This window comes from Homarus americanus, unplaced genomic scaffold (assembly GCF_018991925.1).
Source record: "Homarus americanus isolate GMGI-L3 unplaced genomic scaffold, GMGI_Hamer_2.0 scaffold9583, whole genome shotgun sequence".
In the NCBI taxonomy this organism is placed as follows: domain Eukaryota; kingdom Metazoa; phylum Arthropoda; class Malacostraca; order Decapoda; family Nephropidae; genus Homarus; species Homarus americanus.
This window is the reverse complement of record NW_024732098.1, coordinates 109,707-122,017: the sequence shown is the minus strand read 5'-3', so window position 1 is coordinate 122,017 and position 12,311 is coordinate 109,707. Positions and strand designations below refer to the sequence as shown.

Here is a 12,311-nt window from a genome sequence, read left to right as displayed (position 1 = left end):
AGGTATGAAGGGGGGGTGAGGGGGGGAGGCATGAAGGGGTGAGGGGGAGGTATGAAGGGGGAGGGGGGAGGTATGAAGGGGGGTGGGGAGGGGGGGAGGTATGAAGGGGGTGAGGGGAGGAAGTGGAAGGGGGTGAGGGGAGGTATGAAGGGGGTGAGGGTGAGATTGAGAGGGGGGTGAGGGGGAGGTTTGAAGGGGTGAGGGGGAGGTTTGAAGGGGGTGAGGATGAGGGGTGAGGTATGAAGGGGGGTGAGGGGGAGGTATGAAGGGGGGTGGTGGGGAGGTATGAAGGGGTGAGGGGGAGGTATGGAAGGGGGTGGAGGGAGGAGGCATGAAGGGGGTGAGGGGGAGGTATGAAGGGGGGGTGGAGGGGGAGGTATGAAGGGGGGTGAGGGGAGGTGTGAAGGTGAGGGGGAGGTATGAAGGGGGGTGAGGGGAGGATGAAGGGGGGTGGAGGGGGAGGTATGAAGGGGGGGTGAGGGGAGGATGAAGGGGGGGTGAGGGGGGGAGGTGGGAAGGGGTGAGGGGAGGTATGAAGGGGGTGAGGGGAAGTATGAAGGGGGTGTAATAGAGATATACAGTCATCTGAACTTATCTTAAAGGATGTGGAGAATGACCTCCTAACGTGAGTCCAGCATATAGAGGGTCGAGGTGTGTGAGGTGGTGGTGTGGAGGTGGAGGTGGTGGTGTGGGAGGTGGTGGTGTGGAGGGGTGGGTGGTGGTGTGAGGTGTGAGGTGTGGTGTGAGGTGGTGGTGTGAGGTGGTGGTGTGAGGTGAGGTGGTGGTGGAGGTGAGGTGGTGGAGGGTGGTGTGGAGGTGTGAGGTGGTGGTGAGGGAGGTGGTGGGTGTGAGGTGGTGGTGTGGGGTGAAGCGGAGGTGTGAGGTGGGGTGTGAGGTGAGTTAGGGAGGTGAGGTGGTGGTGAGGTGAAGTTATGAGGTGAGGTGGTGGTGGTGAGGAGGGGAGGTTGTGGAGGTGATGTTGGAGGTGAGGTATAGGTGTGAGGTGGGTGTGAGGAGCTATGAGGGTGGTGAGGTGGTGTGTGTGGAAGTTAAGGAGGTGTGAGGTGGTGGTGTAATACCCAGTGACAATATTAGTGGAGACTCTCCCTCCCTTTAAACTCTTGACATAAACCAAGACTTCAGGTACCATCGTCTCCTTCCCCTCCCTTCCTCCTCCTCCTTCTTCCCTCCCTCCCTATCCCTTCCTCCCCCTCTCCCTATCCCTCTCCCCTATCCCTCCTCCCTCCTCCTTCAAAAGTCATTGTTGTTGGGTCTCTCTTCTCTCTCTCTCTCTCTCTCTCTCTCTCTCTCTGCTCCGCCTTTGATGTTGACGCCTCAGCTCCTGGACGGCACAGGAGTTAAGAGGCCATCACGGAGACTCACTTTTGGACAGAGACTCGATATTTGGGCTAAGTTAATTAAATCTGAATGGAATGGCGCCACTCTCCCTATTGATGAAGAGAGAGAGAGAGAGAGAGAGAGAGAGAGAGAGAGATCCGCCTTTGGTAATGCTCTTCGTTTAGGTGGGGAGAGAAGGGGAGGGGGAAGAGAGATAGGGATAGAGAAAGGAGGTGGAGGAAGGAAGACAGAGAGAGGGAGAGGGGGAGAGAGGAAGAGAAAGAGGGGATAGAGAGAGATATATATATATAGAGAGAGGGAGAAGAAGAGAGGTAGATGGAGAGAGAAGATCTTCTTTTGGTAATGCTATTTAATAATGACAAGAGAGAGAGAGGAGAATCATTATAATATATTTATTATTTGTATCATTATATATATATATATATATATATATATATATATATATATATATATATATATATATATATATATATATATATATATATATATATATATAATCTTGCTTTTAAAAAAAAATCATCTAAAATTATCCACGACAGTTTTACAGAAATATGTTAATTTAACACTGAAACAATTCCATATATTTTCAAATCAAAAGAATTCCTCCACTAACGCTCAACAGCTGGTCGTGTAGATAGTTAAAAAAAATATTCAGCCAACACATCTAACAAGTGCCATCAGAATGGGTTACCTGGGGAGTTTCAGGTGTGTAAAGTGGATGAAGGGGGAGGGTGTTGATTGGCTGTACGGGAGAGGTGTTGACCAATCCGGGGAAAGGGGGGATTAAAATTGTGACTTTTGACCTTTTAGAGGGAGGGGGGTTAGTTGTTTAATCAGGGGTGTCTTATCTTTAGGTGATGGTTGTGTGTTTTGTGCTTATTTTGTGGTTGTTGTAGTTGTACCTTTTTTAGTTGTTGTATTGATTTAAGTTGTTGTGTGTGTAGGGGTTCATATGCATGAGGCATGACTTAAGTAAGGGATCTCACAGCAAATATGTTGAAGGAAATCTGTCGTGATGTCAGGGTAGAACCGACCTCCTTCCATTGGACGGTGAGAATTTCCAACACAGGATCTTAAACACATCCAACGAAGCCCGTGTTGACGTCAGTGCTCGAGGATTCTGGACCCGGGGACAGCGAGCCGCCTTCGACATCAAGATTTTTTATTCCATGGGCGCATGTCACCGTAAATTAGCTCTCGATGCTGTACACAGGAGGAACGAGAACGACAAGATATGGGCATATGGGAGAGAGAACGTTGACCAAAGCAGCTTCACTCCTCTGGTGTTCACAACCTCTGGTGGGATGGGACCAAGTGCAAGTTGCTTCTACGCCAGACTTGCGGAGGTGTTATCCGAACAGAAGCAGCAGCCCAGTAGTTATGTTACAGCCTGGATGAGATGTCGACTGTCCTTCTCTCTCCTAGGTTCGGTTTTGCTTGCCTCAGGGGAACGAGAGCATCGGGCTCCAAAGCCGACAAATAAATGCAGATATTGACTATGAGGCTACAGTCACTGAATGCCCCATAGATCTGCGGCTCAACTAACTCAACACAGATAGGATAGCTACTTATGTATTAGGATATTTAATATTAAGGTAATAAAATGGCAGGAAGGTGGCTGTTGGGGGAGGATGGAGGCCACTTTTTTTTAAGTTGTAGCTGTTGTATTAATTGTAATTGTAGTTGTTGTTGTAGCTGTAGTAGAAATGGTAGTTATTGTAGATTTTGTAGTAGTAGTAATAATGCTTGTAATTGTAGTAGTAGTAGTATAAGTAGGATAGCTTCATGTATTAGGATATTTAATATTAAGGTAATATTAAGGTGTGGCTATTGGGGGAGGCTGGAGGCCATTTTGTTAATAATAAAAAAAAGTGGTGGTAGTAGTAGTAGTAATATTTGTTATAGTTATTGTAGTCTTAGTAATTGTTGTTGTTGTTGTAGTAGTAATGGTTCACCGACTTATAAACCTGCCAGATTACAAGGCAGAAAGTTAACACCTGGTTCACACATCAGTAAGTTCAGTTTACCTGTGATCAACATAAACTTATTAACCTTATTACACCTTCAAGTTCAACTCCAGTTCGTCTTTTACCCGACCTTTTAATTTTTACTTCAAAGGTTAAAAGGGAAATAATTTTTAGTGTATTAAAATGATGCAAAGTTTTCTGTCTAGAGTTTACATTAGTTCATGTTAATAATGTACTGATAGAAAACGGGATCCAGGTATGTCGCTGGAGTGCTGTGTATGGACGATCGTTCTACTTTGAATACTTTACTTTGAAGTGTGATAAGTGTTAGTATGAAGTGTGAGGATGAGGCTATGGTGAACGTAGAGTGTGTCATTATAAGTGTGTTAGTGTGAAGTGTGAGGCTGATAAAGTGTGGCAGTATTCAGTGTGTGTAGTGAGGATGTGTACAGGCACCCACGTCTGGTCCGGCCTGATAACCTGACCCCTTGCTTGCTTATTTTATACATGTTATTTTGATAGTGTAGTGTAGGATGTCCAACATGTACACACACACACACACTCACACACACACACACACACACACACACACACACACACACACACACACACACACAGGCACACACACACACACACACACACACACACACACACACACACGGGCACGCCCACTCCACTTACATAGATACACACCATGTATACACCCTACACAAATCCTGGTCTCTCTCTCTCTCTCTCACCTTCAGCCAGGTCGGTGTGTGAATTCACTATATGTTACTGCCTGTAAACAAACGTGTGGTAGGTGTAAACAAGGTGGGGTGGGTGGTAAACAGGTGGGTGGTGGAAAACAGCGTGGGGTGGTGAAAACGGTGGGTGGTGGTGTAAATAAGGTGGACAGATAGTGCAAGATGTTATCAGGTGTGTGTGTGTGTGTGTGTGTGTGTGTGTGTGTGTGTATATATTGAGTCTAATGGTTATTTTCTTGTCCACAGGTAAAGGAGTGGAGGGAGAGTTGAGGCTGTGTGGTGACTACTACACCAGGTGAGAGAGAGAGAGAGAGAGAGAGAGAGAGAGAGGGAGAGAGGGGAGATCAACACGACAGGTAAGTTAAACACACAACACAGGTGAGTTTTTCCTCATTTACAAAACTTCTAACCTAAAAATAAATAAATAAAACACCTAACTATTTTATGTCTCTCTCTCTCTCTCTCTCTTATCTTTATTGTTTCGTGACGTAGATCAAGAATAAACAGAGATACGAAACAGAAGAAGAAGGAAGAAGATAAACCAGGAGATAAGGCATGATAAGACGAAAATAGATAAAAACATCTTGAAGAAACACACACACACACACACACACACACACACACACCACAGGCATCAAGTTCGTTCGTGGTTTTCAATATTATGTTTGTAATTGCTTTCTATCGTTCGTAGATGTGGGTTATGGACACGTGTTTGTTCGTAGGTGCAGAAAGTGGATGCGTTCGTAGACATAAAAAGTAGTAGACATGGGCATGGGTTTGGGCGTGGGCATGGGGAGGGTGTAAGTATGGGCAGGAGTGTGGGCGTAAACATGACATAAGTGTGGGCGTTAGTATGGCCTTGAGGAGTGGCATGGGTATGAATGTGGGTGTAAACATGGGCATGAGCGTGGGTGTAAGCATGGGCATGAGCGTGGGTGTAAGCATGGGCATGAGCGTGGGTGTAAGCATGGGCATGAGCGTGGGTGTAAGCATGGGCATGAGCGTGGGTGTAAGCATGGGCATAGGTGTGGGCGTGGGCGACACTAATTAAAGGTACAAGGAAGACACCTGTGGGTGGAGGAGATGAAAGAATTCCAATCGCTTTTTTTTCTCCAAGAAACTGAACCTGTTTGTACAGGAGGTGGATAGTGGTGTTTGTGTGGGTACAGAGGTGGATAGTGGTGTTTGTGGGTACAGGAGGTGATAGTGTTTGTGTGTGTACAGGAGGTGGATAGTGGTTTTTGTGTGGGTACAGGAGGTGGATAGTGGTGTTTGTGTGTGGGTACAGGAGGTGGATAGTGGTGTTGTGTGGGTACAGGAGGTGGATAATGGTGTTTGTGTGGGTACAGGAAGTGGATAGTGGTGTTTGTGTGGGTACAGGAGGTGGATGGTGGTGTTTGTGTGGGTACAGGGGTGGATAGTGGTGTTTGTGTGGGTAAAGGGTGGATAGTGGTGTTTGTGTGTGGGTACAAGAGGTGGATAGTGGTGTTTGTGTGGGTAAAGGTGGATAGTGGTGTTTGTGTGGGTACAAGGGGTGGATAGTGGTATTTGTGTGGGTACAAGAGGTGGATAGTGGTGTTTGTGTGGGTACAGTGGGTGGATAGTGGTGTTTGGGTACAGGGAGGTGGATAGTGGTGTTTGTGTGGGTACAGGAGGTGGATAGTGGTGTTTGGGTAGAGGTGGATAGTGGTGTTTGTGTGTGGGTACAAGAGGTGGATAGTGGTGTTTGTGTGGGTACAGAGTGGATAGTGGTGTTTGTGTGGGTACATGAGGGTGGATAGTGGTGTTTGGGTACAGGAGGTGCATAGTGGTGTTTGTGGTACATGGGGTGGATAGTGGTGTTTGTGTGGGTACATGGGGGTGGATAGTGGTGTTTGGGTATGGAGGTGCATAGTGGTGTTTGTGTGGGTACATGGGGTGGATAGTAGTGTTTGTGTTGGTGGGAGGTGGATAGTGTGGTGTTTGTGTGGGTACAGGAGGTGGATAGTGGTGTTTGGGTACATGGGTGGATAATGGTGTTTGTGTGTGGGTACAGTAGGTGGATAATGGTGTTTGTGTGGGTACAGTGGGTGGATAGTGGTGTTTGTGTTGGTACAGGAGGTGGATAGTAGTGTTTGTGTTGGTACAGGAGGTGGATAGTGGTGTTTGGGTACAATGGGTGGATAATGGTGTTTGTGTGGGTACAGTGGGTGGATAATGGTGTTTGTGTGGGTACATGGGGTGGATAGTAGTGTTTGTGTTGGTGCAGGAGGTGGATAGTAGTGTTGTGTTGGTACAGGGAGGTGGATAGTGGTGTTTGGGTACAATGGGTGGATAATGGTGTTTGTGTGGGTACAGTGGGTGGATAATGGTGTTTGTGTGGGTACAGTAGGTGGATAGTAGTGTTTGTGTGGGTACAGGAGGTGGATAGTGGTGTTTGTGTGGGTACAGGAGGTGGATAGTGGTGTTTGTGTGGGTACAGGTGGAAGATAGGGGAGGGAGGTGGGGGATGGGGAGCAGGGCAAGAGGGCGGTGGGTATGGGGGAGCAGGGCAAGAGGGCGGTGGGTATGGAACCCAGGGCAAGAGGGGCAGTGGGTATGGGAGCAGGGCAAGAGGGGCGGGAGGTAGGAGCAGCAGGGCCAAGAGGTGGGAGGAGCAGGGCAAGAGGGGCCAAGAGTAGGAGGAGGAGGGGCAGGAGGGGCGGTGGCGGGGCATAAAAAGTATAAGAGTGGGTTTTGGTGTAGGTGGGTGTCATCTGCATTCCTACTTGATAAGACTGTGTGCGGCTCCTCCTCCCTCTCTTCTCTTCCTTCCTTCCCTCCTCCCTCCCTCCCTTCCCTCCTTCCCTCCTCCCTCCTTCACCCTCTCTTCTTCCCTCCAGTGTGCAGCTCCTCCCTCCCTCCCTCATTCCTCCCTCCCTCCCTCCCTCCCCTCCCTCCCTCCAAGGTATATGGTGAGATGTGGACTGACGAAAACACACACACACACACACACACACACACACACACCACCACACCAACTTTCTTTTCTCCTTACTCTCCTTCCCTCCCCGACCCTATTACTCCCCCTCTTTTTTACTCTCCCTCACTCTCCTTCACTCTCGATACTCCCTCCTCTCCCTCCTCTCCCTCACACTTTCATTATGATCGTTGAGGACCTGATTGATGTGGACGACCAACCCCCAGGTGGTCGTAGTCGTGGTGGTGGTAGTGATTGTTGTTATTGTTATGATGGTGGTGTGGTTGGGTGTGGCAGAGAGATGGTGTGGTTGGGTGTGGCAGAGAGATGGTGGTGGTGTGGTTGGGTGTGGCAGAGAGATGGTGGTGGTGTGGTTGGGTGTGGCAGAGATGGTGGTGGTGTGGTTGGATGTGGCAGAGAGATGGTGGTGGTGTGGTTGGGTGTGGCAGAGATGGTGGTGGTGTGGTTGGATGTGGCAGAGATGGTGGTGGTGTGGTTGGGTGTGGCAGAGAGATGGTGGTGGTGTGGTTGGGTGTAGCAGAGAGATGGTGGTGGTGTGGTTGGGTGTGGCAGAGAGATGGTGGTGGTGGTGTGGTTGGGTGTGGCAGAGAGATGGTGGTGGTGTGGTTGGGTGTGGCAGAGATGGTGGTGGTGTGGTTGGGTGTGGCAGAGATGGTGGTGGTGTGGTTGGGTGTGGCAGAGATGGTGGTGGGGTGGTTGGGTGTGGCGAGAGATGGTGGTGGTGTGGTTGGGTGTTGGCAGAGATGGTGGTGGTATGGTTGGGTGTGGCAGAGATGGTGGTGGTGTGGTTGGGTGTGGCAGAGATGGTGGTGGTGTGGTTGGGTGTGGCAGAGATGGTGGTGGTGTGGTTGGGTGTGGCAGAGAGATGGTGGTGGTGTGGTTGGGTGTGGCAGAGATGGTGGTGGTGTGGTTGGGTGTGGCAGAGAGAATGGTGGTGGTGTGGTTAGGGTGGTGGTGTGGTTAGGTGTGGCAGAGATGGTGGTGGTGTGATTAGGTGTGGCAGAGATGGTGGTGGTGTGGTTAGGTGTGGCAGAGATGGTGGTGGTGTGGTTGGGTGTGGCAGAGATGGTGGTGGTGTGGTTGGGTGTGGCACAGGTGAGGTAGAGTTAAGTGAGGCAATGCTGTTTTCCATTTTGAAACACAGCAGCTAGTTATTGTGCACCCTCCCCCAGTGGTGAGGATATTGTGGCCTTAAGTGTGAGGGCAGTGTGTTGGGCATTGTGGTCAGAGGATGTGGTGAGTGTGGTTAGAGAGGTGTGGTGGGGTGTGTGAGATGTGGTGAGGGTGTGGTTGGGTCTGTTAGGGAGTGTGGTAGAGATATGGTGAGATGTGGTTGGTGTGTGGTAAAAAGGTGTGGTGGTGGTGTGGTTGACGCATTCACAGACCACTCTCCTCTCTCCTACACTCTCCTCTCTCTCCCTACACTCTCCCTCTCTCTACACTCTCCCTCTCCCCCTACACTCTCCCTCTCCTACCTCTCCCTCTCTCTCCTCTCTCCCCTACACTCTCCCTCTCTCCACTACACTCTCCCTCTCTCTCCCCTACACTCTCCCCTCTCCCTCTCCCTCTCTCTCCCCTCTCCCCTCTCTCCCCTACACTCTCCCTCTCTCCCTACCTCTCCCCTCTCCCCTCTCTCCTCTCTCTCCCCTCTCTCCCTCCTCTCTCTACCTCCCTCTCCCCCTCCCTCTCCCTCTCTCTCCCCCACTCTCCCTCTCTCCCTCACTCCCTCCCTCTCTCTCCCTACACTCTCTCCTCTCCCCTACCTCTCCCTCCTCTCCCTACACTCTCCCTCTCTCCCCTACACTCTCCCTCTCTCCCTACCCTCTCCCTCTCTCCCTACCTCTCCCTCTCTCTCTCCCCCACTCTCCCTCTCTCCCCTACACTCTCCCTCTCTCCCCCACTCTCCCTCTCTCTCCCTCTCCCTCTCTCCCCTACACTCTCCCCTCTCTCCCTACCTCTCCCTCTCTCCCCTACCTCTCCCTCTCTCCCTCCACTCTCCCTCTCTCCCCACACCCCCTCCCTCTCCCTCACACCTCCTCTCTCCCTCTCTCCCCTCACACCTCCCCCTCCCCACACCTCCCTCTCTCCCCACACCTCTCCCTCCCTACACCTCCCCTCTCCCCACACCTCCCTCTCTCCTCCTCTCCCCCTCTCCCCCCCACACCCTCCCTCTCCCCCACCTCCCTCTCCCCCTCTCACACCTCCCCCTCTCCCCACACCTCCCCCTCCCCACACCTCCCCTCTCCCCACACCTCCCCCTCTCCCCACACTCTCCCTCTCTCCCTACACCTCCCTCTCTCCCCACACCTCCCCCTCACCTCCCCCTCTCTCCCACCCCCTCCCTCTCTCCCCACACCTCCTCTCTCCCCACACCTCCCTCCCCACACCTCCTCTCCTCACTTCCCTCCCCCCCCCTCCACTCTCCCCCCCTCCCCCCCCTCCCCCCCTCCTCTCTCCCTCTCTCTCACACCTCCCCTCTCTCACACCTCCCTACACCTCTCTCTCTCACCCTCCCCCACCTCCCCCACATCTCCTCTCCCTCACACCTCCCTCCTCTCCCCACACCTCCTCCCTCTCTCTCACACCCTCCCTCACACTCTCCTCTCTCCCCACACCTCCTCTCCCTCTCTCCACACCTCCCCTCTCCCCACACCTCCCTCTCTCCCCACACTCTCCCTCTCTCTCTCCCCACACCTCCCACACCTCCATCTCTCTCCCCACACTCTCCCTCTCTCCCTACCTTCCTCTCTCCTCACACTCTCCCTCTCTCTCTCTCTCACACTCTCCCTCTCCATCTCTTCACACTCTCCCTCTCTCTCTATTCCCTCTCTCTTCACACTCTCCTCTCTCACCTTCCTTCCCCTTTATCCTTCTCTACTTTCTTCATTTTATTGTATGTTTTTTCGCTGTTTCCTGTTTGCCTCTCATCTTTTCCCTCCCTCTTATTCTCTCCACTCCATACCCCCTCCCTCCTCCCCCTCTCTCCCACCTTCCCTCTCTCCTCTCCCTGCCATGTCCTGGCAGGGTGCTGAGCGTGGACGGAATACTGAGCAGGAGAGATAAACCCCTTCCTGGCCGTCACACCAGGTCGCCGTCACACCAGTCGACGTCACACCAGGTCGCCGTCACACCAGGTCGACGTCACACCAGGTCGCCGTCACACCAGGTCGACGTCACACCAGGTCGCCGTCACACCAGGTCGCCGTCACACCAGGTCGACGTCACACCAGGTCGCCGTCACACCAGGTCGACGTCACACCAGGTCGCCGTCACACCAGGTCGACGTCACACCGGTCGCCGTCACACCAGGTCGACGTCACACCAGGTCGCCGTCACACCAGGTCGACGTCACACCAGGTCGCCGTCAGCAGGTCGCCGTCACACCAGGTCGCCGTCACACCAGGTCGACGTCACACCAGGTCGACGTCACACCAGGTCGACGTCACCCAGGCCGTCACACCAGGCCGTCACACCAGGTCGACGTCACACCAGGTCGCCGTCACACCAGGTCGACGTCACACCAGGTCGACGTCACACCAGGTCGCCGTCACACCAGGTCGACGTCACACCAGGTCGCCGTCACACCAGGTCGACGTCACACCAGGTCGACGTCACACCAGGTCGCCGTCACACCAGGTCGACGTCACACCAGGTCGCCGTCACACCGGTCGTCACACCAGGTCGACGTCACCAGGTCGCCGTCACCAGGTCGACGTCACACCAGGTCGCCGTCACACCAGGTCGCCGTCACACCAGGTCGACGTCACACCAGGTCGACGTCACACCAGGTCGCCGTCACACCAGGTCGCCGTCACCAGGCCACCGTCACACCGAGCAGCTATAACACCAGTTGTTTACTTTCTGTTCACCTGTTGTTCACCTGCCGTTCACATGCCGTTCCTCCCTGTTGACTGTATCGTTCATGCAATATCTGTTGCATTTATTGCTTCATATTGTTCAATTAGTTACCCTATAGTCTCGCCCGCTGTTGACAAAATGTTGCTGTTCTTTTGTCTTATCACAATAGCTAACACACACACACACACACACACACACACACAGATTATACTCTGTGGTTTGTTTATGAAATTGGAAAATAAGTTTATTTAATGTCATTCCAAGGGTTGGATATGTGTTTCAGAGAGGGGGCAAGGGCTGTGGAGGGGCTGGCTGAAGAGAGAGGAGGGGGGGGCAAGGGCAGTGGAGGGGCTGGCTGAAGAGAGAGAGAGAGGGGGCAAGGGGCTGTGGAGGGGGCTGAAGAGAAAGAGAGAGGAGGGGGGGGCAAGGGCTGTGGAGGGGCTGGCTGAAGAGAGAGAGGGGGCAAGGGGCTGTGGAGGGGTTGGCTGAAGAGAGAGAGAGAGGGGGGGGCAAGGGGTGGAGGGCTGGCTGAAGAGAGAGAGAGGGGGGCAGGGGCTGTGGAGGGGCTGGCTGAAGAGAGAGAGAGAGAGAGAGAGAGAGAGAGGGGGGGGGCAAGGTGGAGGGCTGGTGAAGAGAGAGAGAGGGGGGCTGTGGAGGGGGCTGGCTGAAGAGAGAAAGAGAGAGGGGGCAAGGCTGTGGAGGGGCTGGCTGAAGAGAGAGAGAGAGAGGGGGCAAGGGGCTGTGGGGGGGCTGGCTGAAGAGAGAGAGAGAGGGGGCAAGGGCTGTGGAGGGGCTGGCTGAAGAGAGAGAGAGGAAGGGGCAGTGGAGGGGCTGGCTGAAGAGAAGAGAGAGAGAGAGGGGAGGGGGGGCGGAGAGAAGAGAGGGGGCAAGGGGTGTGGAGGGGGGGCTGGAAGAGAGGGGGCAGGGGCTGTGGAGGGCTGGCTGAAGAGAGAGGGGCAAGGGGTGTGGAGGGCTGGCTGAAGAGAGAGAGAGGGGGGGGCAAGGGGTGGAGGGGCTGGCTGAAGAGAGAGGGGAGAGAGGGGCAAGGGGCTGTGGAGGGGGGCTGAAGAGAGAAAGAGGGGGGGGCAGGGGCAGGAGGGGCTGGCTGAAGAGAGAGAGAGGGGGCTGGCTGAAGAGAGGGGCAAGGGGCTGTGGAGGGGCTGGCTGAAGAGAGAGAGGGGCAAGGCAGTGGAGAGGGCTGGTGAAGAGAGGGGAGAGAGGGGGCTGGCTGAAGAGGGGGGGGCAGGCAGTGGAGGGGCTGGGAAGAGAGAGAGGGGGGGCAAGGGGCAGTGGAGGGCTGGCTGAAGAGAGGAGAGAGGGGGCAAGGGCTGTGGAGGGGTTGGCTGAAGAGAAGAGAGAGAGAGGGGCAAGGGCTGTGGAGGGGACTGGCTGAGAGAGAGGGGGGGGGGGGGGAGAGAGAGA

General features: G+C 53.4%; 1 protein-coding gene across 1 annotated transcript; it reads left to right on the top strand.

The window, feature by feature from the left end:
- Window positions 1–4,925: 4,925 nt before the first annotated feature.
- On the top strand, window positions 4,926–10,942 carry LOC121868162 (serine/arginine repetitive matrix protein 1-like). Its single transcript, XM_042368475.1, has 2 exons — window positions 4,926–5,097; window positions 10,119–10,942. Exons 1-2 carry the CDS (start codon window positions 4,926–4,928, stop codon window positions 10,940–10,942), a joined length of 996 nt encoding a protein of 331 aa, XP_042224409.1.
- Window positions 10,943–12,311: the final 1,369 nt, after the last annotated feature.